Source organism: Strigops habroptila, chromosome 5, assembly GCF_004027225.2.
Source record: "Strigops habroptila isolate Jane chromosome 5, bStrHab1.2.pri, whole genome shotgun sequence".
NCBI classification, from domain to species: domain Eukaryota; kingdom Metazoa; phylum Chordata; class Aves; order Psittaciformes; family Psittacidae; genus Strigops; species Strigops habroptila.
The window spans coordinates 28,863,618-28,889,685 of record NC_044281.2 but is presented as its reverse complement, the minus strand read 5'-3'; the positions used below and the strand labels follow the sequence as shown (position 1 = coordinate 28,889,685).

At 40.1% G+C, this 26,068-nt stretch overlaps 1 protein-coding gene across 6 annotated transcripts in view; it reads right to left on the bottom strand.

The window, feature by feature from the left end:
- Window positions 1–26,068, bottom strand: part of RET (ret proto-oncogene) — a 152,709-nt gene that overhangs the window by 81,857 nt on the left and 44,784 nt on the right. For 3 of the 6 annotated variants that reach the window (XM_030485498.1, XM_030485499.1, XM_030485500.1), the window contains exon 1: window positions 3,542–4,342. In XM_030485498.1, the coding sequence (XP_030341358.1) occupies window positions 3,542–3,587 (46 nt within the window). In that variant the 5' untranslated portion in view covers window positions 3,588–4,342. Of the gene's footprint in view, window positions 1–3,541; window positions 4,411–4,486; window positions 4,832–26,068 lie in introns of those variants that run through there. The other 3 variants (XM_030485496.1, XM_030485497.1, XM_030485495.1) reach the window with 3 other exon arrangements.

Below are 26,068 nucleotides of genomic sequence, written 5' to 3'. Positions count from 1 at the left end.
ACAGATTATTTTTGCCCTTGCCCTACTGTCAGGATTATAATCTAAACAAAATAGAATCAGAATCACATATTGTCTGACCAGATCACTGCCAAAATGACAGGCACACAAACAAATTTATATCTGTCTTTAACACGGTCCCTGACTCAAGGCAGTGGTCTGTGCTCCACCATTTGATCTGATAAGCACTGTTTTATTTATCTAAAGATTGCACAGGCAATCTTTTTAGGTTGGTTTATTGTTTGTTTGTGGGGTTTTTTTGTGTGGTTTTTTGGTTTTTTTTTGTTTGGTTTTTTTTTTTTTGTTTGTTTTTTTTTTTTAAGAATCACATAGGTGTCCTTTTCCTAGGGAAAACATTCGTTTTCTATTATGAAATACAAATATTACTCAAAATATCTAAACTTTGGGGAGAAGAATGTCAATATTTGCACAGTTGGTTTCTAAAGTCTGTCCTTGATCTGGATGCATAAGTTGAGCCAGGAGTTCTTGTAAACTGTAACCAGTCAAAATAAAATATTAACTGTAACCCCAGCAGTATGAGAATTGATCTCAAACAGTGCTTAAATGAGTATCAGAATTAATACGTTCATGAGTAGTTTCATATCACAGTCAATAAAAAAAGTCTGAATAATCTGTATTCAAAAGCACATTTGTTGAAGTAGCACCTGTATTATTTCCGTGTAGATGCAGGTTTCCCTTCCAATTTTACAACACATGCATAGTGTAATGCTTACAAACTTCATTTTATCCACTGAAGATAGATTAGCTCTTCAAAAGTATTCCCTTTAATAATAAAAATTACTTTCCAGACAAGACAATCCTACCAAGTCTTTCCCACAGGCACTTTTTTTCTACACTTAACTCAGCAAAGTCCTTCTCTTCTATCAATGGGCTTTCTGAAATGAATCAAAACTCCAGTGCCAAACAGCCATGCAGCACAACCTGCGCGTAAACACCCTGAAGCCCTAAAACTAACAAGACGTAAAACTTTTGAAGAATACATGTGCACACTCCATAACAAAAACCTGGTTTTCTTTGAATTGATACTGATGAAAGAGACAGAAGTCTTAATTACAGAAGAAACATTCCTTTCATTTCCTCTATTTCTAGGCTGCTGCACGTTAATACCAGTGCCTGTAGGAGACTCACACGTAGCTTATGGTGCAAAAGCAGCAGGATGCAACCTTTCTGCTTCAGGACAAATGGTCCAGTCTACTTTCTGAAGCCCACCAATACAAAAGAACCAGATCTAATCCTTTCAACTAACAGCATGCTCACAAGACTAATTAATCCAGCTCTTGGTAAAACGCAATCCCGTTCCAAGTTAGAGAAATCCTTTGGGTTAGTTGTGAGCACAAACACAGTAGTTTTAAGAACTACTGCAGTTTTAAGCTTTCCAAAACCCCCAGACTTAGATAAGCCCAAGATGTACCAACAGGAGACAAGTGCAAGGGTACCACTCCATGTTAACTTTGGGTGGGAATCCTCTATGATAAGGTCCTGCCCAGCTGAGAAAGATGCCTTCACAACACCTGGCAAGAGCACAAAAGAGTTACCATTGGTGAATCTCTGGCTCTCCCCTAGGATGGAGCCTACGGAAGTTTTACTGTGTCCCTCCTCCTCCTCCTGCCAGGGGACTGCAGCATCACACATAAGATAGCTCTGTTTCTGAGCCAGAACTCTACACATGCAGGGATTTTGCTGATACCTCCAAGACATAACGACTCATCTTACCCCTGTTGTCAACTCAGCTTTTATTGGATAAATAGGAATTAGTGTCACACATCTCAACAATGTGAAACAGTGCTGCTCCAGCAACAGACACCCATACAACATTGCTAATACGCTAGACTTCTTGAAACAACTATGAATACAATCACCCTAAAGTGTGATCCTAAACGTATACAACTTTTCTTCCCCATAGTTTTAGTGAAAATTAAGGGGAATCAAGCAATTACACCTCACCAGTCAAAGCTGAGCACATAAACAAAATTAATATTTAAAATTACAAGCAAGCAGCATTAAAAAAAAAAAAGTCTACTTGACAATCTATTGTACTCAAATAAATTAAATTCCTATAATATTCCTCCAAGCTATGGACAGATGCAGGAGTTAACAAGTTACAGTCACATTTAATAATAAAGAGTCTTTTAAACTGATTTCCAACTGCTTAGGTCTGATACTTAGAGAGAAAACATTCAGATATCTATCTGGAGTGGGGAGAACACAAAGACAACTCCCTTTCCTGCCCGTGATTTACCGAATGAAATTCATCTAAAGTTATACAACTAAGTGTAAAATCAAATGACAGTCCAACTGAAAGGGAAACAATGAAGAAAAGCAAACAAACAAATGTATAAGAGAGCAGCTCGGCAGTTCCAAGCACCAGCTAGTTCCGCGCATACAATATTCTGGGGCATCATAGCATGAACAGAAGCTCATCTGCCCAGCTTAAGTGGAAATCATTTTCAAGCAAATGCATGTGAATCATTTTCACTAATGAAAACATACCCCTCAAACTGAACAATTTAGGTAAATTACATTTCCCCTAATTCTGCCAAAAACATTAAAGAAAATGGATTTGCCAAAGATAAAAGCAAAGTAGGCGTGACAGATCATTCATTAGCAATACAAGTATGGCTAATTCTTCCTGACGGTGAAATGACTTGGGATAGAACCCATTCTATTTTTTAAAATAAGTTTAGACATAATCTGTCCCACACATCTGATGTTTGAGTACCGCTGAGTTTTTATGAAGGTCAGGCCTTAACAATACTGTACTAGGAAGGGAAGGAATAAGGACAACTTGAAGCATTTTAGCATACTAAGCAAAAAGTGCAATAAAGAGGCTTTATAATCTCTGCAAGTTACAGAAAGTAGTTTAAGATGGTGTGAACTAATACAATGAATTTGAAACAATAACAAGAAAGACCAAGTTGCATATTTTACAGAGAATCACAAGTACAGAATTAAAATTGCACTTTACTCTGTTGTACCAACAAGCAAACTACAGGGCTGGTGTGGGGTTTGCTTTTTTTCATAAACGCATTTTTGGTGTGCAAGGTTATACTGCATTCTCTAGCACACAACAACTTTGATTTATTCATGTAAACATCAGAAATGTATTGGCAAACAAAGCCATATGGAAGAAAAAGAGATATAATGGATTTTCCGTTTGCTTCAGTAACTTAACATCTGTGGGATAGCATCATCTAAGTTACTATCAAATAACTTTTCATATTTTGGTCATTTTCATTTATCAATCCAAACCCCATTTAGTTTGATGATGGACAAAGCTCTGGGAGGGGGGCAGCAGAGAAGGCATAATGTTTTAGAAACTTAAAACAGGAATACACTTGAATATTCTTCTCCTTCGCATCATAAATTTAAAGAACAAGTAAATTCACATCTGTTCTAACTTAGCCTTAGAGCTTAAAAACCAAAGAGAAAGTATTAGGGTTATTTATATCTTGTTTGTATTTTGGGTAAGCATCGGTCACCTAAGCCCCAAAGCTTTCCGCAGGGCCGGCTCGGCGGTACTTACCCCCGCAGAGGAGGAGGAAGCCAGCCGTCCGCGCCGCGGCGGGCATCTTCCCCTGTGCCAGGACTCCCGCGGCGCGGCCCCGCCTCGGCGGACAGCGCTCCGAGCAGCACCAGGCGGGCTGCGGACCGGTCTCCGCGGGCTCTCAGTCGGGCCGGCCCATGGCCTGAGGCGGCGGCAGCGGGCCGCGGTGGGACGCGCCGAGCCAGGCAGGGACGGGACGGACCGCGCCGGGATGCCTCTTCGGGATGCTTCGCCGCCGGCTCCTTCCGTCGGCCCTCCTGGGTCCCGACCCACTGCCACCGGCCGGGAAAAAGCGTCCTTGTCCCCTCAACGGTGCCGACACCTCTCGGGCTCTGCGGGGAGAAGCCGAAGTCACAGGCGAAGCCCCGCGCCGCGCCTGCCGCCGAGCCCCCCGCGCTGCCCGGGCGGCGGCACCGCCCGGCTCGGGCCAGCCCCCAGCCCCTCCTCCGCGCCCGGACGAGGCCGCCGGTCCGCGCTCCCCGGGCCGCTCGGGGCCGCCCCGCACTTGCCGCCCCGCCCGGCGGGCAGCCCCCTCCCGACCTCCGCTCCCCCCCCCCGCCCCGCCCGCGGAGCCGCCGCCGAGGGGAGCGGAGGGAGCGCGGTGACGGCTCCGCCCCGAGCATCCCCGCGGGCAAAGTGCGGGGAGCCGGGCGGCTCCGAGCGGGGTCCGGTGCACCGGCTCCCAGCTCCGCAGGGGGGGAGCGGGGAGCGGGCGGGAGGAGGCTGGGGGGGAAAGGAAGGCGGGCGAGCCGCGCAAACACACCAGGTGCGAGACAAAGCAGGGACAGGCGCTGCGGCACCAGGATGTATCCGAGTGGCCGCCTCCCCGCCCCAAACACATTAAACGTGTTGAATAATTAATCCTTGAGAGAAGAGACAATTTTTGCTTGATGGTAGGAAGATGCAGTAAGAGATAAGCTCTACCTGGCAGGCAACCAAAGTAACCCGGAACGCGAGCATCCCGCTTAGCGGCCAAGCGCCACTTTTAAAACGCTGGCGGGGGAGGGGAAAAAAAATAAATAATAATAAAAAAACAGCCAAGTCAAATTAAAAATATGCTTTAACAGCAGGCCGGGCTCGCCGAGAAACGCAGTCCGAAAAAGCCGCCGCTAACAAACACCGCCCAGAGCGCTGGACGCGCCGCTGCCGGACCTGCCTCTGCCGGCAAACCCTCGCCGCAGCGCCCGCGATCGCCCCTCGCCTCGCCAGCGCCCCCGGCCACCGCGCCGGACCCCGCCGGGCAGCCCCGCGACGGGACGGGGCGGGTGCAGCCCCGCAACGCCCACCGCGTCCGCGCAGACTCGGCGCTCTCCAGCGCTGGGCAGCGGCCCCCGCACCGGCTGCCCGGAGGGGCCACGGCGAGCTCCCGGCTGAACGAAACCCCTGCCCCTTTCCCTTCACCTTTCCTCCCAGGTCATCGTCAGCCTGCCGGGGAAACATTTTCTGCCCCCTCCTCCTCCCCAAAGCTGATGTTGCCTCGCCACAGCCGCGCCGCTCTGGAGATTTGGGCGTCAGGATTCGGGCAGAGATCCCAGGTACAACTCTGACCCTTCCCAGCCTTCACACTTTGAAATGCCCGAGCAAGAGCAAGGAGGCACACGCAGTAGAGTGATAGTCGGTGCAATTTCCCTGAGCAGGAACTGCTATAGATTACTTACATACAAATCAAATAGGAAATTTTCCCTCTAGCCTGGTAAGGACTCTGCTTAAAATACCCAACACTGCAAGAGGCAAAATACAAGAAATTACCCTGTAGAACTGATAAAAGAACTAGCCTATTTTAACTCTTCTGTTAGATCCCCATCAAGCATTCCCATGGTCTTCATCAAGCTTGGGAAAACAAGAGGCCAAATGCAAATAATGAACTTGAGATGAACACTAGCAACCACCATAAATTAATTGCATTTGAAACTGCCTGACAGATAGTATAAACTTTTGAATATTTACTCATTGTGCAAGTGTTTGCGAGGCTTTCACAAATGCCTGGAAGGGGGAACTGTGAAACATATTTAGGATGTCTCCATAAACCAAGGGAAAGGCAATAGCAAAGAAAGCAACATATAAAACATTAACATTAAATCAATGCTTTGTGGAGAAAGCATTGTCTTACGTTAAGCTGAGCTTTATCTTAAATCATATTTAAAAGCTCACACAGTATACAAATCAATATTGAAGCCATCTAAAATGCACCACTATCATCTGCACTGATAAATGCCAGTTTCCATCCAGGACAAAGTGACTTCTTGGAAGAATGTCAAGGACTTCCAATCTCTTCTGGCATCTCAGCAATTGAAGCCAAAGCTGTACTCTTCTGCCAACTTCAGGCTCTGCTCCAGCGCATTAAAACCGATTTTAGATGCCATCATTTTCGTCATACAAGGAGCAGAAGTAAGGTCACCAGAATAATTTTTTCATTTGATTTCAGGCTTTTAAGTTAAGCAGATTTATACGTTTTCAGAGGATCATAGCTTATGCACAGCACACATGGGAAAAAGGTTGCCAACTTGGATGAGAAAGGGACCAAATACTAACGTCTTTGGTGTTCCAGCTACTGTGATCATCACTCCAATGTTGATGTAGTCACCATCCCTCCTGGAGCTGTTTTCCTTTACGGTCTCCAGTTTGCTGCAAGCCTTCGACAAGGAAAAGTGATGGTACATTGAGGAAACATAGTTCATCCAGGAAACATAGCTTACCATACGGAAGACAAAAATAACTTAACTGTAGCACCTCATGAAACCTTGTAAAAACCTATCAAAATGGGGGCATTTTGAATTTTCACTCAGAATTCAAAGTTCAGGGAGAAAAATGAAACTCTTCCTGCCCAGTCTAGTTTTCAGACCCCTAAAGAGGTCCCAACACAGACTGTGAAACATCTGCCCTTGAGTTTACTGGGGGAATACAAGCCTACAACCACCATCTCCTTCCAACAGCTAACTTCTGCTCCAATATGCATAAAATACACATTCATGTCATTCACTTGGTTTCTTTATCTGAAGGCCCCGTGAAAATTGAATGAAAATCAGTGCTAGAAAATGGGGAATAAAAAGCTAGGTGTCCTTAAATCTCCAGATGAGCTCAAGCTTTACAAGGACATGTCCCATCACTCTCCTAGTAAAAATACTTTGGAAATAAATCCACGCTTCCTTGCAGGCTGGTGCAATTGTGAAACTAAGGTGCATATTTTTTTCCCCTCCTGCTTTGAGTCATTCATTTGGCACAGCAGACTAAGCTATTAAATTATTGGGTTTTTTTTTTCCTTTTATAAAGGCACCCTGAGATATTTTGATACGATAATGCTTCTTGAAACTGATGCTAATTGATAACTGTTTCTTGGTTTCATCAGAAGTCTTAGGTCATGCTCATTTAGCATCAGGACACTTGAGGACTGTTCTACCCTTCCACATTAACCAAACATTCATGCATGAACACAGAAACATTTTCATAGATGAAACTCCTTCTAGAACATTGTGTTTGAAATATAATTCTTGATCAGTTCAGGATTGAAACATTTTTTTTCCCAAGCTATGAGGCGGGTTTAAAACAACCAGCCTCATAGCTTGGGAAAAAAAATGTTTAAATAGCTTGGGAAAGCTATTTAGTTCCCATAGCTTGGGAAAAAAAATGAGTTTCAGTCTGACATGCTATTGTTGATCATGTTAGGATAAAATGATTTTAAAATTATAAAAAGTGCTTATTAACACTTAACACTACTTTGTGACCAAACCGGAAGTATATACAGTTACAACCAGGGTGACAATGAACAGATATTCTTCGTGAGGTAAATCTAATGGTAAAAGGGCAGATCAAATTTTGATCCTGACGCGACAAAAAATTTTTCTGTATGCTGCTTCATTCAAGTTGTTATATACATGTTTTCCACAATCCTTCTGTCTACCCCTTTCTTCCCTACTTGTTACATACAGCTAACACTTAAACTGTGCAATAACCACACCATCTATTTAATTTTTGTTTTGAGACCCTTCTTTCAAGAGAGCAGTATGTTTTCCTGGAGTACTCATCCAAAAGTGCTATGAAATGGTCAGAAACACCCATTATCATGAGAAAGCAGCAAATCTCTGCTAAGGGGTGTCTCCATCACAGCACCCAGAGAAGGGAACCAAGAGTATACTTCTTTCAAGTCAGGAGGAAATAAATCATTCTTGTGGAGAAGGAATGCCACCAACTGTCCTGATCACAAGCCATTTAAGCAAGGGCTCAGCATTGTCCAGTACATAGATTTCATGGCAAAACCAGGATTCTTGTGAAAACAGTGACAAGGGACAGGCATAAGTGAAGGTGCTGTGTGAGGGAAAACAGAACAGCAGATCACGAGCCTGGGCTAGACCAGGAAGAACCAAAATCCTTTGACGACCTGACAAAGCTATCCCTCCCATGAGCTGGCCGCCCTCGTCAGACCCCACTGCTTCTTCTTCTGTAAGTTCCTCTAACAAAGGGTAGTTCAGGTCACTATAAATATAACATAGAGCTTTTGAAACTACATTAATCCACAACAATGCCTGTTTCTCTGGCCGTCGGATTGTTTCACTAAAAGCATAAACTTATCTATTAAAACCATCATGAAATCATAAATCACAGCCATCTGTTTTCTTGGGCCAAACAGACCTCAATGTCTGATGCCACCACAAATCAGTAATGAAATAGTTCTGAAACCATTCATTCATCTGAAATTTTCACTCGCTTGACTTTATTGCTGCAGGCTTTTGTGAAGCACAGAGTGACTATGTTAGGACATTTTAATGCAAAGAAGAAACAAGTTCTCCCAATACTTGTGAACAATGGGTGTTTTCTTGTTTCATTTCCACTAAGAATCTCATGTCTTGCACCTGTCTGGTTACTTGAGCCCTGAAAATTGACAGAAAAATATAGCTCAGTTTTCGTATCATTGTTCTAAGGATAGTCCTGGGAGTGCCATGAATGCTACCTGTTATATAAATTAAGAGGCATAGGGAATCAGATGCACACTGACATTCAACTCATATTTTTCAATAGCATAAGTTTCAAAACTGAGAATGAAATCCAGAACTGCATTTTGTATACTACTGTGGGCCAGCAGGATTGCAGGAGTGTGATTAAAACAGAATGCAAGCCTCTCACTGTGATGATGCCCACTGGTCCATGCAGGAGAGCCCACAAGATTGCAAAGCAGATGTGCATGTTGCAGGGCATCCAGCAGAGCTGTGCTGGCTGCTGCCATTCCATCTCCATGGGAATATACCCTGGATAGTATGAGGGACAGCAACAGGGCTGATGACTCATGATTATCTCATTTGCACAGACAATCCTTTTTGCCTGGAACCATACTATAACACAATCCCAACAGTTGTAACCCACAGGCACCTTGGCATTGAGGCCTAATATTTATTCCATTACTCAAGAGACACTAGTTTCCCCGAGGTATTAACAAACATAAGTATGATAAATCTGTCCACATCAGTATGAGCAGTAAAGTTCTTCTGAACTTTGAAGACCGGATTTTTCTAGCTTTTAAACAAACATTTTGAATCTGCCTGGAAACCCTATGAACACGCACAAGCACATTCACACATCCTGCATCAGAATTTGAATGGTAGGGGGTAGATATTTTTCCAGAGGTTACAGTACAACTAGTTAGAGAAATATATTGAAACTGGCAGCTGATAAATTAAAACCAGCTAACAAAATATAAAACATTCTTTGTTGACTCTTCTCCAGGTCTGTTTCCAGTAGATAATGTACTACTATGATGATAACAATAAAAAGTTATTTCATCCTTGTTTCTTAGAATTTGGTGTCAAATGTAATAGCCCACCTGAGAGACATGAAACCTCAATTCCCTAGTTATTCATAAGGAACTTACAGCCTGGGTTATGGCCAAGGCAAGCTTCCTGCTCACTGCCCGGCGAAAGTACCCTTACAGTGACCTGGGGGAAGTGAACATGTTGGAAGGTGATTCTGTTCAATCTACCCACCATGTTTTATAACTCACCAAAACTATTTCTGGAGTTTGTTGATGATCCTAAAAAGTACTCCATTAAAAAAAATAACAGCCAGATAAAGCCGTTATACTTTCTAAACGCCCAGTAAATATTTGTGAACCTCAGGTTTCATTTTATTTCTTCATTAAAGAGCATGCTTGGCTGCAGAGAACTTGAAAACATGACCACAGCATACTCTAGAGGTTTCAAATGTGGAAAGCAAATCTAAGGAGTTTCAAATGTGATAAGTTTAAAAATAACTTGTAATGTAGGAAAACTAACTAAAAATACACATCTGCTTGGGGTTCAATATGAAATGTAGTTAAATGGACTGACAAACTCATATCTTCCTTGAGCACTATAGAATCTGATTTGCTTTAAGTTCAACAACTAAACTCTGAAATCTTTTCAGCTTTGCCTTTACCACACTGCTCCCGAGAAGAGGCCTCACTCTCCTGGTACAGACATCTCTGTGTGGGGGAGCCAAGAGGACTTGCCACTCATGCTACTCTTTCTGCCAGTTCCTGTAACCTGCAGTAAGGTTTGGTAAATGCCATAATGCCATTGGCAATGTCACCCACAGTCACAGGTGGAGTTCTGCCACAGTCAGCAGTCTTCAGTCCTAACAGGATACCATGGTGGGAAACAGGGGTTGGAAAAGCATGGTAGCTGCTGACTCACTGCCTTACAGAGTTTCCACACAAATCGAAATTAGAGGTTCTACAGCGCCCAGGGCCAAGGGTGCGAGGCATGAACTCTCAAATCATTCTGTCGTCTACAAAAGAAGCCACTGGCAGCAGAAGCGATAAACCCTGTTACTCCTATGTATGATCTAGTACTAGAAGAAAAAAAAAAATACCTTCTTTGTAACATAACAGCTTTATGGTAATAACAGGTAAAGTCCTCAGTTGTTGTAAACTTTCATAGGTTCAGAATAGAGTTACAATAACTTATGCTACTGGGGGATTTGTCTCAATACCATAAGGGGAAACAGTGACCTGATAGCTTTCATCAGGTCAAATTCTGCCAGGGAAGAGCTGACAAAATCACGACCGTTATTTGGTTACGAATATAAGCATGAAGGCACACTAAAGTCAATGAAGAAAAGATCACATTCAATGGAATAACAATCGATTTTGTCACTATAGGAATTAGTATAAAATGTCAGATTCCGGACTTATAAGGGACTTCACCTCTAAGTTAACCTGTATTGGGTTAAATGATCTACATAATCTGATTTACTTTCAACACCATATGTTACTAAATTGTAATCATTAGAAACCAGGAAATATGATCCTAGACTATTTCAAGAGATCTGGATTCACACTAAAATGTATCTTTAAATATATAGTATCATGGTCATAAAAGAAAGCACTCAGATAGTCAGGTCACACATCTTCATTCGTGCCATGGTTTATAGAGGCACATTTGCCCCTGCATTCTATCGATCTAACAGGATGTGTTTTTCTATTACACATGCACACAGTCTTTACATTTAAAGAACATTACATTAAAAATGAAATCAAGAGCTTGCCTGTGAGGAAATGCAAGCAGGGAGATTGCCCCATATATTTTTTATTTGCTCACTCATATGCCTTATAAGTCTCATTCAGGAACTCCTAGAAGTCAGCGTCAGTACTAGTGCTGGAACTTGTAAATTCCTGGGGTCCAACCCAAAGATGTAACCTCAAAATAACATGCCTGAGACTAACAGAGGACACTGCTTTGTTCTTCCTGTGCATTGAGTAAGCCAGAGTCCTGTAAATGCAAGAATATACAATTACACATACAAATACTCTGATTTCAGATTGAAAAGATAAACTCTGCTCCTGTTTTTAGTGCCTAATACTATAATACTGTCTTTGAATGTAAGCTGTTCCAGTATTTCATTTCCTAAAATCTTTTTTAAATCAAAATTTCATAATTGCACTATATGGAGCCACACTGAGTGCTGCATGTGTTACCACAGAAGTTTAAATGGCTGAAAACAACCATTCTGAAGGAAAACAGCAGTCTGTTGGACTCTACTGTAGGTAGACACAGTATATTATAAATATACAAGATGCCAAGCATAATAATACAACCTGGTTTTCATCAGGAAAAATAAACAAAACCCCAACAACAAAAAAACCCCCAAGCCCCACAAACACCAAAAAACCAGCAACAACAACAAACCAAACAAAAAACCCTACAAAGCCACCCACAAAAAACAAAAACCCCAAACAAAAAAGTGCATGACTCATATCTGCCCCTTAACTTTGGAATTTGATCACAATTTGAACTTAAAAAGGACTAGAAAGTTCTCAAAATTGTCATGACCAGTAAGAGAAATGGATGCTAAGTATTGGCCAGCCCAGTAAAGATTCACCCTAAGGCAAGAGATCCCTGACCTCCAACATCCTGCACGGCCCTAAGGCTCTGTAGAGTGGAGAACACATTATGGACAAATCGACCACTCCGGGATTTTAGCAGAAAGTCTTCAGAAAATGCCAAGTGTGCAAGTTCCTTTAGTTAGAGGCTTAACAGGGAGGCAGATGTGGGTTGACTTTCAAGGACATGGGAAAAACACAATCTTCTCTTCCCTTAGGTCCGTGTTCAAAATGCCAGGTCACAACAGCTTTTAAAGTATACACTGACAGAGCATTTCCTACCATTTCTTTTTGAAGAGACACACTTGCCTATGTGAAAGCACAAAACACTGCATATGTATATTTTGGGGAGAAGAAATACGGTCTCTGTAGCAATTACCCATTATCTAGCACATGGCTCCGACTGCAGTTTCTCTAGTACAAACAGCAATGACAGCAACTTTGAACTAGTCTCTGCCTGTAACACACATAATAAAAAATATTACAAACCAATAAGGTTTTATTTTGTCTTGGTGTTGCAAATCAAATCACTGAGGACAGTTTCATGTTTATTTTTTCCAATTTCCAAATAGAAACATTTCTGTTTTAGTGAAACTACACCTTCCTTCACACACACGCATAGAAATAATATAAAGCCTTAGAAATTCATTCTACTATTCCTTTGTATCTTGACTTCCATGAACTTGAAGAGTAGAAATCAGAGCCCAGGGGAGACAGAGAAGAGGAACGAGGAACTTTAAATGCCTAAAGCAGATAACCAAAAGTAGGTTACCGTCATATTTTTAATTAATGCATGTTATGAGATGAGATGACAGTCATATATATGTCTCCTATTATCAATGGCTAGGCAGTTTCTCTTTTAAGTTAGTGCAGTCAGTTCAGCTACTTAAAGGCTATTTCTTTTTGTGTGGGCTGTGGAGTATCCTGTATTTTAGCTCAGAGAAATTTGTCTTGCTTGGATTTTCAATTTCTCTGAAGCAGCATATATGAAAGAAAGAGTTTCTCGTTTCTGACTCCCAACTACCTGGTAACTCAGAGCAATTCAATACAGCTGTTTCAGTTTTGTTAGCAGGTACAGCTCCGTTCAACTAAAACTAAGAACTCAGTGAACACAAGCAAGGCCACACAGGTGGTGTTTGATGTGCAGCAATGGAGCTATGGAGCAGGCACACCACTCATTAATTTGAAGCAAAAATTTTGGAACATTCACTACTGTCCCTTAGATCTGACAAACATAGTTCACGATATGACCTGAAATTATCTTTTATCCATTACACTTACTACACTGAAACATTGCTCAGTAAACACCTGAGAGAAACTGGTTTGACTGATTCAGGTAAACAGAAATCAGGTAAATCAATGCTCTATCAAATCAAGTAACTCAATGCTCTGTCAACTTGCAATCAACATTTTTTACAGCTCCAACATTTCTAAGTTAAACCAGACTTTTTTAGCCCTTCTATAATACATCTCATACCAACTAGGCACAGCTGGTCTCTCCACCAATAAATCAACCATTGAAGGAGTAACAAAATATACACAACTAAGGCACAGACAGGACAGAAGACTGTGATTGAAAGAGAAACCTTGCAGCGAACCTAAGTCGTCAATTTAGAGAGTCTTGACATATTTCATCAACACATACCAAGGAAGTGCTCCCATTGGGAAGGTGGTTTTGTCTTAATTTTTTTATGTTGGTTCCTCAGCAAATGCTTTGCATAAGGCATCTCTGAATGAAAGGGATGTCTGGTTTATAAAAAAAGCTGCAGCCTGTTGAACTACTGATGACAGAGACTGTAAGAAATAAAATCCTAGAGCAGAAAGTTGTAGGGATGTTGACATACAGGATATTGACTTCTGCAGCCAGGGAATGCAGTCTCCTGTCTCACTGGCAGGCTGGTTCTCCTGAAGATGCCCCAAGTAGCGGTGGGGCCACGGAAACAGCCTGAACTGATAAGGAGTCCCTGTGTGTCACAGTTCAACTCCCTATATATTTCTGTATTATTTTGGAGAGAATTTTAACTGCACTCTGCTGGCCACAATGCCAGCTCTATTGGGAAAAAATCGTAGAGATGTTGTACTTGTTTTTTCAAGGGGTGCTGTATGTCCACATTGAAAAAAATTCTTAATGTCAAACCAAATTAAACAAAAAATTGTATGTTGATGGCACATAAAAAAATTGCCTGTCTGAAACACATATCTTTCTATGCCAGTGGTCAGAAAAAAGAAAAGCACTGGCTAAATGCACTTCAGACTGGCTTGAGAGTCTTCTAAGAAGCTAGACAGGAAACTGCCTTTGGTGAATCTACTTTTGTTATTTTGCATGCCTAACACCATAATTCTTAATAAGATTCCACAGATAAGATGAAATGAATTTAAGCCATTTGCATTAAGTGCAATGTTAGACATTAAGCTGACAGTCCTCAATACCCACCATCTAAGAAGCTAGTGGGAAATGGTGTCAGAATAATAAGACATTCACAAGAAAGGGCCTTAGATTAAGATTCCTTAACCTTGTTAACTCCATTAAGGAAACACTGGTTGTCACCTGTGGACATGTTGTTCATCAGAAAACTGAAACCAAAAATGTGTGCTCTGTCAGAACTGATTTCTGAATCACTGGGGACTTGAACTTTAAATAGATGGAAAATGACAAGAGGCTCTAGCACAAACCAACTGGAACCACACTATCAGAGCATGAAGGTAATGTTCAGTGCTGATGAGTTTCTTCTAAGCTATTAAGCAAAACCCCCAAATCACAACCCAGAAATCATCTTAAATGACCTACTACCTTCAACATCTTCCATCTTGGATTTCAAGACTTTACCATCACCTAACAATATCCCACAGATCCTGAATTTGTTTGTGTTAGCTTAGGAGTCTTGCTGTAGAACATGAATCAAACTATTTGCTGGATATTTTCAGATAAAGTTATTTTGCTCTGTGCATTCATTGTGAATCCAATCCAGTCTTTCTAAATACATCCTGAAATGCCGCTGGACCTGGGTCAGCAATATGCTTATCCCTTTAAACCTTCTGTGATTACCCATGAGATGGAACTCCTGAGAATAGTTTTCCCCCAAGTAAATGCTTGAAATAAGACTGAAAATAAGTTTCTATTGATTATTACCATAAGAAACCTGCAGTGACTTCATAAAGATGATTCAGAGCTTAGCTTAGGCAGGGTGACTTAATGTCGCTACAAAATCCTACATGAATAGGAATTCAAAATATCTCCACTATGTGATCACAATAAAAATTTGTCCTCTGAACTTTTTCATTGTGTGTTTTCAGCTTTCTCCCTGAACTCTGAGGTACTCTTTCTGCTCTTATTGCACTTCTCTGTGTAATTCCTCTCACTGCTAGATGAGTCTTCTGCTAGCAACTCTTCAAGTGCTTCCCTGAAGACTAATACAGACACAAAGCCACTAAGGCTAACACAAGGCGCAACGAAGGAACCTGAAATAAGGACATGCATGGCTGCATAATGGAGCAGTGAACGTCATCCAGCAGGACACCCTCACGTAGGACAAGCTCCTTCCTTGTCGATGCTCTGTCTAGCAGCCACATTCCCAGAACCAATATTGAGCGAAACATCAGGATTGACTTTAAGCTTCTTACCTGTATAGGGCCCACAGGATCAGCTTCCTGATGAAGTTAGAGTCCCAGGTCCACGTTGTCTCCTAGACTTCAGTACTGGGTGGCCACAGACTGGCTGCGAGTCACAGAGCAGTGACAAAGTGGCCCAGAGCCTGCTGACAGAGTCCACAAGAGTGACCTTGTTGCTCCAAGATGCTCAAGAAACCTAGGAAAGTGGATTTGCTGCCACCCATGACCCCATACAAATTGGCAAGCAGCTCACATATGGCTCAAATCAGCCTGCAATCTACACAGTCAGCACCTAAAGCTAGCCCCAGGTGTTAGAGCCTGCAATATTTGGGACAGGAATGATGATTGAGTTTAAAGGCAAAGGCAATAGGGACTGGAAATTTCTTTCTGAAACAGAATGTTTCACCTGTTCAGATGTTTATTCCCTAGTATAGTGATGCCAACTCCACAGCTAGGAGTAGAAGGGCTTTATCAACTGCACTGGACTCCAGGGAATAAACCCTGCAAGTTTGTCACCAGTCAGTTGAGACTTAGAGCCTGTCTGGGGCAGCTGTGCTGCATCTCCGCTGTGTGAGTTGGAATGCTCTGAAATGCTGGATCTGGGAATGACAGTTTTCCCTTTTGCACATCATCTGCTTTACTGCTGTTGCATAAAGGTGATCTAAAGCTTAGCAAAGACTTGTAGCTGGAAATGTTACACATGCAAAGTTATTATGGTAATACTCTTCATTTGCAGAAAGCAGATTATTCATTAGCTATCCAAAACAGCTGAATGGCTTGAGAAACTACAGCTAACAATAGGCATTTTAACCATCAGGTAGCAAAAAGCAGAGCTACAGTGCCTTAGCAAGGGTGGAGAATTTCTCATTTACATAGTTGCTGTGGCAAAAACATTACCATTACTTCCTACCTAAATGCCAGCAAAAGAGCTCACTACAAGTATTAGAATAACATATTTTGCTTTTGTTGCTCCTACGCGAGAAAAGTTATAATGTATCTTTCTGGAGTACAAATACAAGTTTTTTCATGGAAATAACTCACATGTCCATTGGTTTTAGTATTGCATGAACTTTAACCTCATGCTCTCTGTTCTCAGAATTGTATTTCCCATCTTGAAAGGGATTCAGTGAAAAACACATTTACTATCAGAGACCACAAAGGTGGACTGTGATATATAAAGTGAGTTCCCCAGAGTCAATAGCATAGCTGGGAACAGAGCTCAGAGTCAGTATCTGCAGGCCTGTTTAGGAGAGAAAGGAAAGCTTCGCTTTGCTGGAAGTTTGTGGGGAGCCCCAGGTAAGCTTAGCTGTGTACATTCCTCATTCCCTGTGACTTACAGTCCGCACAAAGCACCCACTAATTGACATGGTTGAAAATCAGTTATTAGGCTGCTTCATCTTGAGTCAGTTTGATATTTTCTTCTTAAGCCTTCATCCCTTGAAAATCGTAAAGATGTAATTCACTCTGAATCTGCAGGGGTTAGTCGGATTGCTAGGCCTGTGGATGAACTGATGACAGTCTTTGGAGGACTTCAGTCATATTACTGTGTTAATGTTCTGGGTCACTAGTCTAATGAAATTAGTATCTCAAGATGGAAACAAGCATGAACATTTTCTCAATCAAGAGAAACAACCAGTGTGGTCAGTGACAGACACTGGAACATAAAATAAAGAAGTATTCAATGCTAGAACAGTATAAGCCACTGAGATGAAGAAAAATAAAACTGAATCTGGTCCATATGCCAGCAGAAATAGCTTTGCATATCTGAGTTGCTTAGGCTCAGTTTTATTCAAGGCTCACACTCTAAAGCCTCACATCCAAAAGAGCTACAAGCCTTTATGTAGTACAGCTCAGTCCATTCTCCAGGGAAGACTCAGTTTAACAGCTTACTAAGTATGCATTTAGATTGCTAATATTAAGGGCAGCTTAACTGCTCAATGCAACATGGGTGGTTGCTCTTTCAGTATTTCCAGGCAGTCTGCAAACTCATTTCTGGGATATATTTATATAACATGTTTGCCACTCTATAGATACTAGCACAAGATATAATGATATACATGTGTGGAGAATCAGGATCTTATGAGCCAACTCAATGTCATCACTTGTTTACTGTGATGGTTCCTGCTAGTTGCAGCAAAGCCTGCCTCAGATTTATGATGAGTAAGTTCACATGCACATCACTACCCACGATAACACAGGTTGCCTATTCAAAGAAGTGAGAAAGGTTGTGTATGTATATACAACTATGTTTGAGTTGAGATGCTAAGAAAACTGTAAATAAGCATTAGGTTTATTGTTCAGTACATATAAGAGCATTTATGGATGATGATCAGCGTTATTACAGAGCACAGGAGAAGTGCTATAATGTTAAACCCTATTCCTTTCATCATTACAAAAAAGGTTGATTTGTGGCAAATGGCAGTAGATTAAAAAAAAAGTGTGGATCCTCACAGTTATTTCACAGAGCCTCCAAATAATTTTTATCAGACTAACATTGATCAATAGTACCTTTAATATCTTTTTCCCTGACAGATGTCAGTATTCCTTCCCCTCTGCACTCTTTTAATCCTTCATTCCATCAGAAGTGGTAAAAACTCTTTGCATTTTGAGAATGAAGGATTTCATTCAAATGAAAAATCACCTCATAATAAAGCAAGTGTTAGCCAGATCAAGAAAAATCAATTAATCAGTGGGAATTTTTATTAGTCAATCATGTAACTAATTAAAAACATTGATTGATAACAGACAACACTGCAACAAAGTTATCTTACTCCTAGCCCAGCAAAATGATCTGCCTGCTACACATATAGATAGTATGGGATGACCTGCTTACAGATAAGTTTGCAACTGCTGACCAATCTATTTTTACTTAGTGGTAGTATTTCCCCAGCTCAGCAGTTCTGACAGATCACAGCTTTGAGTCTGAGACATTTGTGAACCATCTCTTTGTTAGTGACAAATAGCAAAGTGCACATCGATAAATCATACCCTTTGTCTCTTTCTTTTCCCTCCCCCCCACAGTTGCTGCTTTTTCTTGTCAAACCAACCCAGGCTGAACACTCCTGAATCATCCTTATTAACCTGTAAGAAATTCTGAAGAACAGATCCTATGTAATAGAAAATGACCTCAAATAATTAACATTTTTGAAGTGGTTTTTATCTGAATTTTGTCCAAGGTACATAAGTCATCATTCATCTTTCCTCTTCCTGGCAGTGCACTTAGACATAGTAAGTCTTAAAATGATGACATCACCATCCCATGATCCTTCATTATAAGTAATTAAAGCAGTAATATGGCTCTTCTCATGCACTAGTCATCAAGCAGACTTACTCATATGAAATCTCAACCATAGTGCACCTGAGGTGAATCGAAAGAGCACAGGACTCAATGTTTTTGGTGAACTGCTGGTACTTTTGTGTGAATTTATTGGTGCTGAGAGAGTAGTGCATGTTAACATGCAGGGAGACTAAATTCTGCTATTAATCCATGAGACAGGCACTGCAGAGGTAATATTAGGTTTCTTATCCACGTATAGTATCAAGGCCTTGACAAGGAAGGAAGGAAGAAGGAAAGGATTTAGTTTAGTCTGTGCCTCTTCAGATTTTGGCCTTTCTCATAAACACACTGGCAAAGCTATCAACATTAATGTCTGGATAATATGTTCAGTGACGGGGACAGTACCCAACAGGAACTCTGTTAGACACTCAAACACCTTTCTGCAAAGACTAATGGTCTTTGCAGAAAGAAAAACTTTCTTATGCTGCTCAACAAGCTTTGGTCTAAAATCAGTAAGCTAGATCAGCTACTCAGTAGCAGAATACCTATCTAACAAAGTAGCCATTACAGGTTTTTAATTACGTGAATTTCAGATTATTATTTTAATTCATTAAGAGTTTCAAAATATGCACTACTATTTTCTACATAGCAAACAATAAAGCATTTGTCTTCCGTGGTCAATTGCAGCACAACACACCATATAATATTATAATTCACATCCCACTGGGTGATCTCATCTATGTATTTATTTTTAATGGTGACTTTAAAATATGGTCTGATTTGTGGGACTCCTTGAAAAGCTCCATTGCAGCTTTAGTTGCTTCCATATACACAAGAGTTTACAAATCCCACTGCCACAGCTGCATTCATGCTACAGACTGATCTGTGTATCTGTTTTTTCTGACACATTCCAGATTCCACTGTCCTGGCATCATCAACGCTATATATGTTATTGAGCTTCGTTAGGTGACTGCTACAGTTAGATCAACAGTTTCTTGCAAGTAGACCAACCTGCACTGACGTTTACAATAAGCATGATAGATATGCAAGAAAATAAGGCATCTAGGAAAAGAGAAGAATACTGTCAAAAAACTGTTCTTTATCTATTGTTTTGCTTGTGACACAAATTCTGTATTACAATTAAATATTTTTGTTGCTTCCACAATTTACTGGATTAAATGATGCTCAGTCTCCAAGAAATTATGGAGGGCTGGCTATTCAGAACCTGGTAATCTAGAATAACACCTTAATTTCTTTAGCTGTGGTGATTCAAACTACTTGCACACCTGCCTCATACCTACTTTTATCTTTCAAGCCTATCTTCTGCCTCCACCCATCCTGAATCCACCCATCCTGAATCCACATGATGGCACTACACCGCACCTGTGCCAAAAACTGCCCAAACACCAGAGCTTAGAGCTCAGCATATAAAAGAGGAGAAGCCTCACCAAAACTAAATGTCAGTTGGAATTTACCTTGCATCGCTAAATGTAAATCTTCATTTTAACCTTCGCTGTAGCTGGGCAATACAAATAGAGGCAAATCTGAGAGTACAGGAAGGATCCGGAGGCTGTGGTCATGGTTCTAACAGGTATAATCAACTTTGGCAAGGTCTATGGTATGCTTTTAGGAAAACCTGTTCCATTTCATTTGGAAACAATAAAAAGACAGGTGAAAAAGAAAAAGGGGTCGGGGGAGGGCAGCAGAAACAATCCCATATGGTGAAAAATGATGAGGTGTGTACTGACTTTCTCATCGTTCTTATTAGATAGGTATCACACAATTTCTTCCACACTCATTCTTCTACAAAGGTTACACAGCCTATCCCCTGTTACAGGCAAAGATTGGACATGACTGTCATTCCTAACTAATATTTGTTGTCTAACTGTTTATTTGAAGAATGGAATTTACAGGGCCTGGCTAGGTTTTCTATACTAATGCTTCATATCCTCAATAGTAGAGGATAGAAAATGTTTTACCAAATGTGAATTTTCCTTGCTGCAATTAAATCTATCTTGCTTTACCAACTGTACTCCCACCTAGCTGCAGTTGACAAAGAGTATAGTTTTCTTGTATTTATACCTACATTCCACTGACTAGAGGATCTGCCATTATTTTGACTTTCTCAGGTAAGCAAACCAGAGAAAAATTTACTACAGTATTTTATTTTTAGAGGAGAGAGAGAAGTCTTATAAGAAGAGCAAGCAGCAAACCAACTTGTCAGCCAGTTTTCATATTGAAAAGAAAAAAAAAACCCAAACAAAAAGCAAGCCATAACACCCCCCCCCCCCAACCCCTTCAAAGCCCTCCTAGAAGAATATCATAGGAACAATACTATCCCAAGAGATAATAGGTTATATCTAATTTAGGATTCAAGATACAAGAATGGGATCTTTTGAGAGCAGGTCCTTCAGTGTCATCATCCAGTATTCAGAAAAATGTATTTCCATGTATAGTTTTATTTTATCACTACCTGCAAGAAAAGGTTGGCTAAAGAGCATTTTATATTTCTGACCCAAAAGATATATGATTGACTTTTTGCCTTGATACAAAAACTATCTTTTTTTTTTCCTCCTATCATGATTATGTCTTAAATAATACAATACAAAGGGTTGCTTAATTAGTTAATTCTTCCATTTGTTTAATCTATTTACCAAGCAACATTTTTCATTAGAAATTTTGGACTGCAGGCCTTAAAGTGTGATCATGTCTGCAAGATTCATGTGTAATGCATATTCAAGTATGTACTGAAGCTTATAGGCAATATTTAGAAAATACATATTTTCTAATTATAATTCTCATCTATTTTGTCTCTGTGTGAAGAACATTAATAAAAAAAGGAGTTATATTTCATTGTTTGAGTGAACATTCAGTTACAGCTCTGGTTTATTTGTTCAGACTGCTGACATTTCCATGGTCTTTTATTAAAGACCTGATTAACCTGCAGAAAGAGCACGATGTTTGTACAAAGCTTAGGTTCTCTAAGCCTACTTCACACCCACATATTGCCTTCTGCTAGGGGAACATCGGTAATGTCAGCATCCCCTATCATATGACAACACCTTCAGAGAACTGACCCCTCTGTCAATACAGCATGATTTATAATGCCAGGAACCAGAATATGACTAACATCAGAGTGTTAGCTTGAGCCTTTGGTCAGCCATGGTGCTGCTACTAGGCTCTGGGCATGCAGGAAATAACTAACCATGCAGTTCTGATAACACATTTATCCACATTGCCGTCCACTGTGCCGGCATCCACTTGCTGTAATAATCAACTTTCTCACAGTAGGTTTGCTATTTCTAGACTAAAGTATTGGCTTAAAATAACTGAAGCCCTCTGCATGTGACTCTCTCAGATGTGCCGAGGATAATATTCTTCCCAAGGTGATCACGCTTTCCCTGGTTTAGGATTCTTTGAAAGTTAAAGTGCTCTCTGCATGAACATGGGGAAAATGAATATAACTAAGAAAATTTAACTATGTGCATTTTAAAATAAGCTGTCAGAAAGATCTTGCATTAATTAATAATAAAAAATACCCAGTGGCATCTAAGAAGTTTAATGAAACCAAATTCAGTATCCATTTTCCTGTTACCTGATAACTCAAGTTATGATACTCAACCAACAGATCAGCAATTCCTCTGTTATCTAAGCCAAGCACTAAATATTTAGAGATTTTAAATTCAAAGTGAATTAATTAACAATGAACTACCATGATGTCCACACTTGAGATGCAAAATTACTAACAGGTTATAAAATGCAAGATACAACCCTACCAAAGTTATTATCAACTAATAATGGTGACACTAAAAGGAAATAAAGTGATTGTGAAGGGATGCGAGAGGTAGAAGGATCCAGTTATGAATTACTGAGTCAAAGACAATTACAAACCTGAACTGATTAAGCTTTCACTGAACAGTATCTTTTCAATGTATTGATCTATTTCGCGCAGGCTAAACCACCACAAATATCTCATAATTAAACAAGATTATCACAGTAAGGAGTGCCATATTTTCTGGGCTGGCTGCATGCTGTTTGCCTTTCACTTGTGGATCATGTTTATATTATTTCCCAACTTTATACTTTCTAGAAAAATTAAGCTGATGACATACTCAATCCCAAAATAAAATTTGCAGATGTAAAAAATATATATCAAGGTTTATGCTCCTCCTGTGCATCTTCTTTCACTGCTTCCTTGTACACACACAGGACTTAGTATGCAGTAACTTAGCCAGGTATTCAAGGCAGGTATGGACTTGCATACCTTGTGCAAGCCTTTTCTGTGTTAGAATCTCTGCTCAATGTGATATCGTTTGTAGAGAAAATCTCTATGAAAATCTTTGTGGAAATCTCTCTTATGCTATGGGAATATAAACATGAAATTCTGCTTGTATATCCACACCTACCCTTTAAGGTACACTGCAAATTCATGCTTCAGTAAGCTCTGGCTCTTTTTTGGCTCAGATAAATTAACATTATTCCTCTATTCTTGCCAGATAGCTATGGGTTCCACTAAAGGGCCTGCCAAATCCATACAGCAAAGGCTCCATGTGACAGAAACATACAACTTGGAGGATGAGAAGACATTTTAATGTGTTTTCTGTCTCTCTGTACAATTCCTCTTTAAACTCCTGTTATTTCCTTTTATTTCCTCTGTCTGTTAGCACCTCAGCTCAGCCTGCTTCCTGAGTGTTAGCAGTCCAAGAAGGCAGGAGACAGCATTTTCCAACCAGCAAGGTACATATTGACAATCCAAATCTTCACAGTGTTCTGAGTGTGAAGATTATACACACTGAAAATAGCAGAGTAGAAAGAGAAGGTTTGTCTTTGAGGATCAGCAGGATAGCAACCTATATTACCATGCAATTTTTTACAGACTAGTGAGTGCTGGAGTACTTGGGGCCAATTTTTTAAAGGTAAAGCGTTCAACTTCCAGTAAATACATACACCTAAAGTAATTTCAGAAGCTGAATCCTAGATCTTTAATAGTATGCAACACCTCCCATAAAAAAGAGTTAGTGGAAATTACATGTCATTTTTTTTAATGCATGACCCCTGAAAGTGCTTGATGTAAGATATATCAGATATTAAACCAGAGCTAAAGTTGATCTTAGCCAAAAGGGTGCTTGCCTGTGTTCAGTTTTGAGTAACATCTGTATCAGACTGGCACTCGTAGCCCACACAATGACCTTTTAAAAATTCATTTTTAACATTTGGTTTTATAAAAGCAGGAGAAAACTTCAGCGCAGATGCTCCCTTTAAAGGAATGCATTTGTACTATAGAAGGGAGGAAGAATCTCATGAGGCCATAGTTGTTATTCAAAAGAAAACAGAGCATCTATGTTCTTTAAAAGGTATAAAAATATCTCTAGGATATCAAAAGCAAGTTCTTTTCACAGCGAATTAACCTTAAAGAAACAGCTGGATGTAAACTAGGGCACCATGGTATGTTGCATACATGTGGAATTTGGGATAAAAGTATTAGAGTTTAGTGGAGTTTATTACTGAAAAGGTTTTTGGTTTTATTATGGAAAGAACATGTGCCCCTAGTCCTGAGTGGCAACTGAGAAGTATAGAAATAGCAGAGCAGCTATCATTGATGTCTATACTAGGGCAGAATATTTTGTGGCATTTTGAAATTGCTTTTCTTGCCCAGCTGGTTTTAAATGATACCAACTACAAAGTCCTTTGGACTTCAATGGTTCCAGCAAAAAAGAGAAGGGTTGGAAGAGTTTAATACCTAACTCTTAATTTAGTTGCTCTCTGTTCTAAGGTTGCAGGGAAATAACTGTTTCAATCTAATAACTTTTCCATTTTTAAATTCTGCCTCTCAAGGCAACAGAACAACAGCGTTGTTCCGCTCAATCACGAAAAGAGACTTTAAGAAATGCAATAGCAAATCTTAGAGGGTGAATATTAAAGCTACCTTCTTCTGTACAGGCAGAGCTGCAGTCAAACGTGTATGAGTTCTGCTGACAGTGCCTTCATTCTGGCTCCGAGTGACAGCAAGTGAAATAACTTAAGAAATATCTGTAGGCTTGTCATGTACTAATATCCTTTTGATAATGCAAACTGTTAATCCTAACCCAGGTAAGGAGAAGAAAAGAAATTGGGTTCTTATCTTAAAGAGTCCACATTGGCCAGATGAACACTTCAAGGTCATCCAGTATCGCTATAAACAAAACAAACCTATCAGCTCTATTATGTTGCTAAAATCCCATCTGGCTGACGATGTTTTCACCAAACATAACCAATTTATTTTTGTTTTAAGCTTTAATTAAGTATTATAGATTGAAGTGAAGTAATTAATAATTTTAAAGTACACTGACCCACAGAGAGCCAATACCTTAATCAGGTGAAGCCTGGGGAAAGAAAATGCATGAAATAAAATAAAAAATTCCATCCCTTCAGTCTCTCCTAGTAAATCAAAGACAGGAATTTTTATATTAATTGGCAATGAGTCTATGTCTAGTCTGACTGCTGACACAGTTAGCCATAATAATAAAAAACATTTCTGTGGGAAGTGAAAATGCAGTTTGAATGTTAATAACGCCTTCATTTTCTGTCCTGATTGATTAGGTTGAATAAAATTCAAGCAGCAAAGTGTCTGCTCCAGTTGCTTATCTTGAGGAAAATCACAGAAATTAAATAACATATGAGTTAGTAATGCATATAGATGACTGTCTATGTAGAAGTTCCATTTCGGAGTTCTCGAAAAAACTTAGTGGTCATTCGGTGGGAAATCGTTGCAGAACAAGTTTAAATTCTGACCGTTTTTCCATTTGACATTGCTTACATTTATCACAGGTAGAATTTGCTTAGCAAATACAGTCTGGAAAATGCTATTTATTGCAATCTGTACAGTAAAACAAATTATTTGCCCTGTGTCCTAAAAAATTTAAAGTATTCAGACGACATTTGAAAATTCTGACTCTTCTCCCAAAACCAATGCTCAAAATCTCAAAGGAATAAGCATAAATTAGTTAAATCTGTCCAAAATTTGACTCAGCTTGCTGACACATGCAAAAGCCAATATTGGTGAACAGTCTGTGTATTAGGTTTGTATTTCATTATAAAACTTGGTGTAGCACATCTTTCAGAGACGTGAACCACATCTTTTAAATATGTTTAATATATTACATTCCCATTTTCCAAACAGTTGAGGAGACATTCCATTATTAAAAGCAGTATTTTTAATCTTCTGACACTGAAAACCCCAATTTCAATGTTTTCCCCATATGTTAAATGTGAATGACCGCTGCTTATGGAGTCC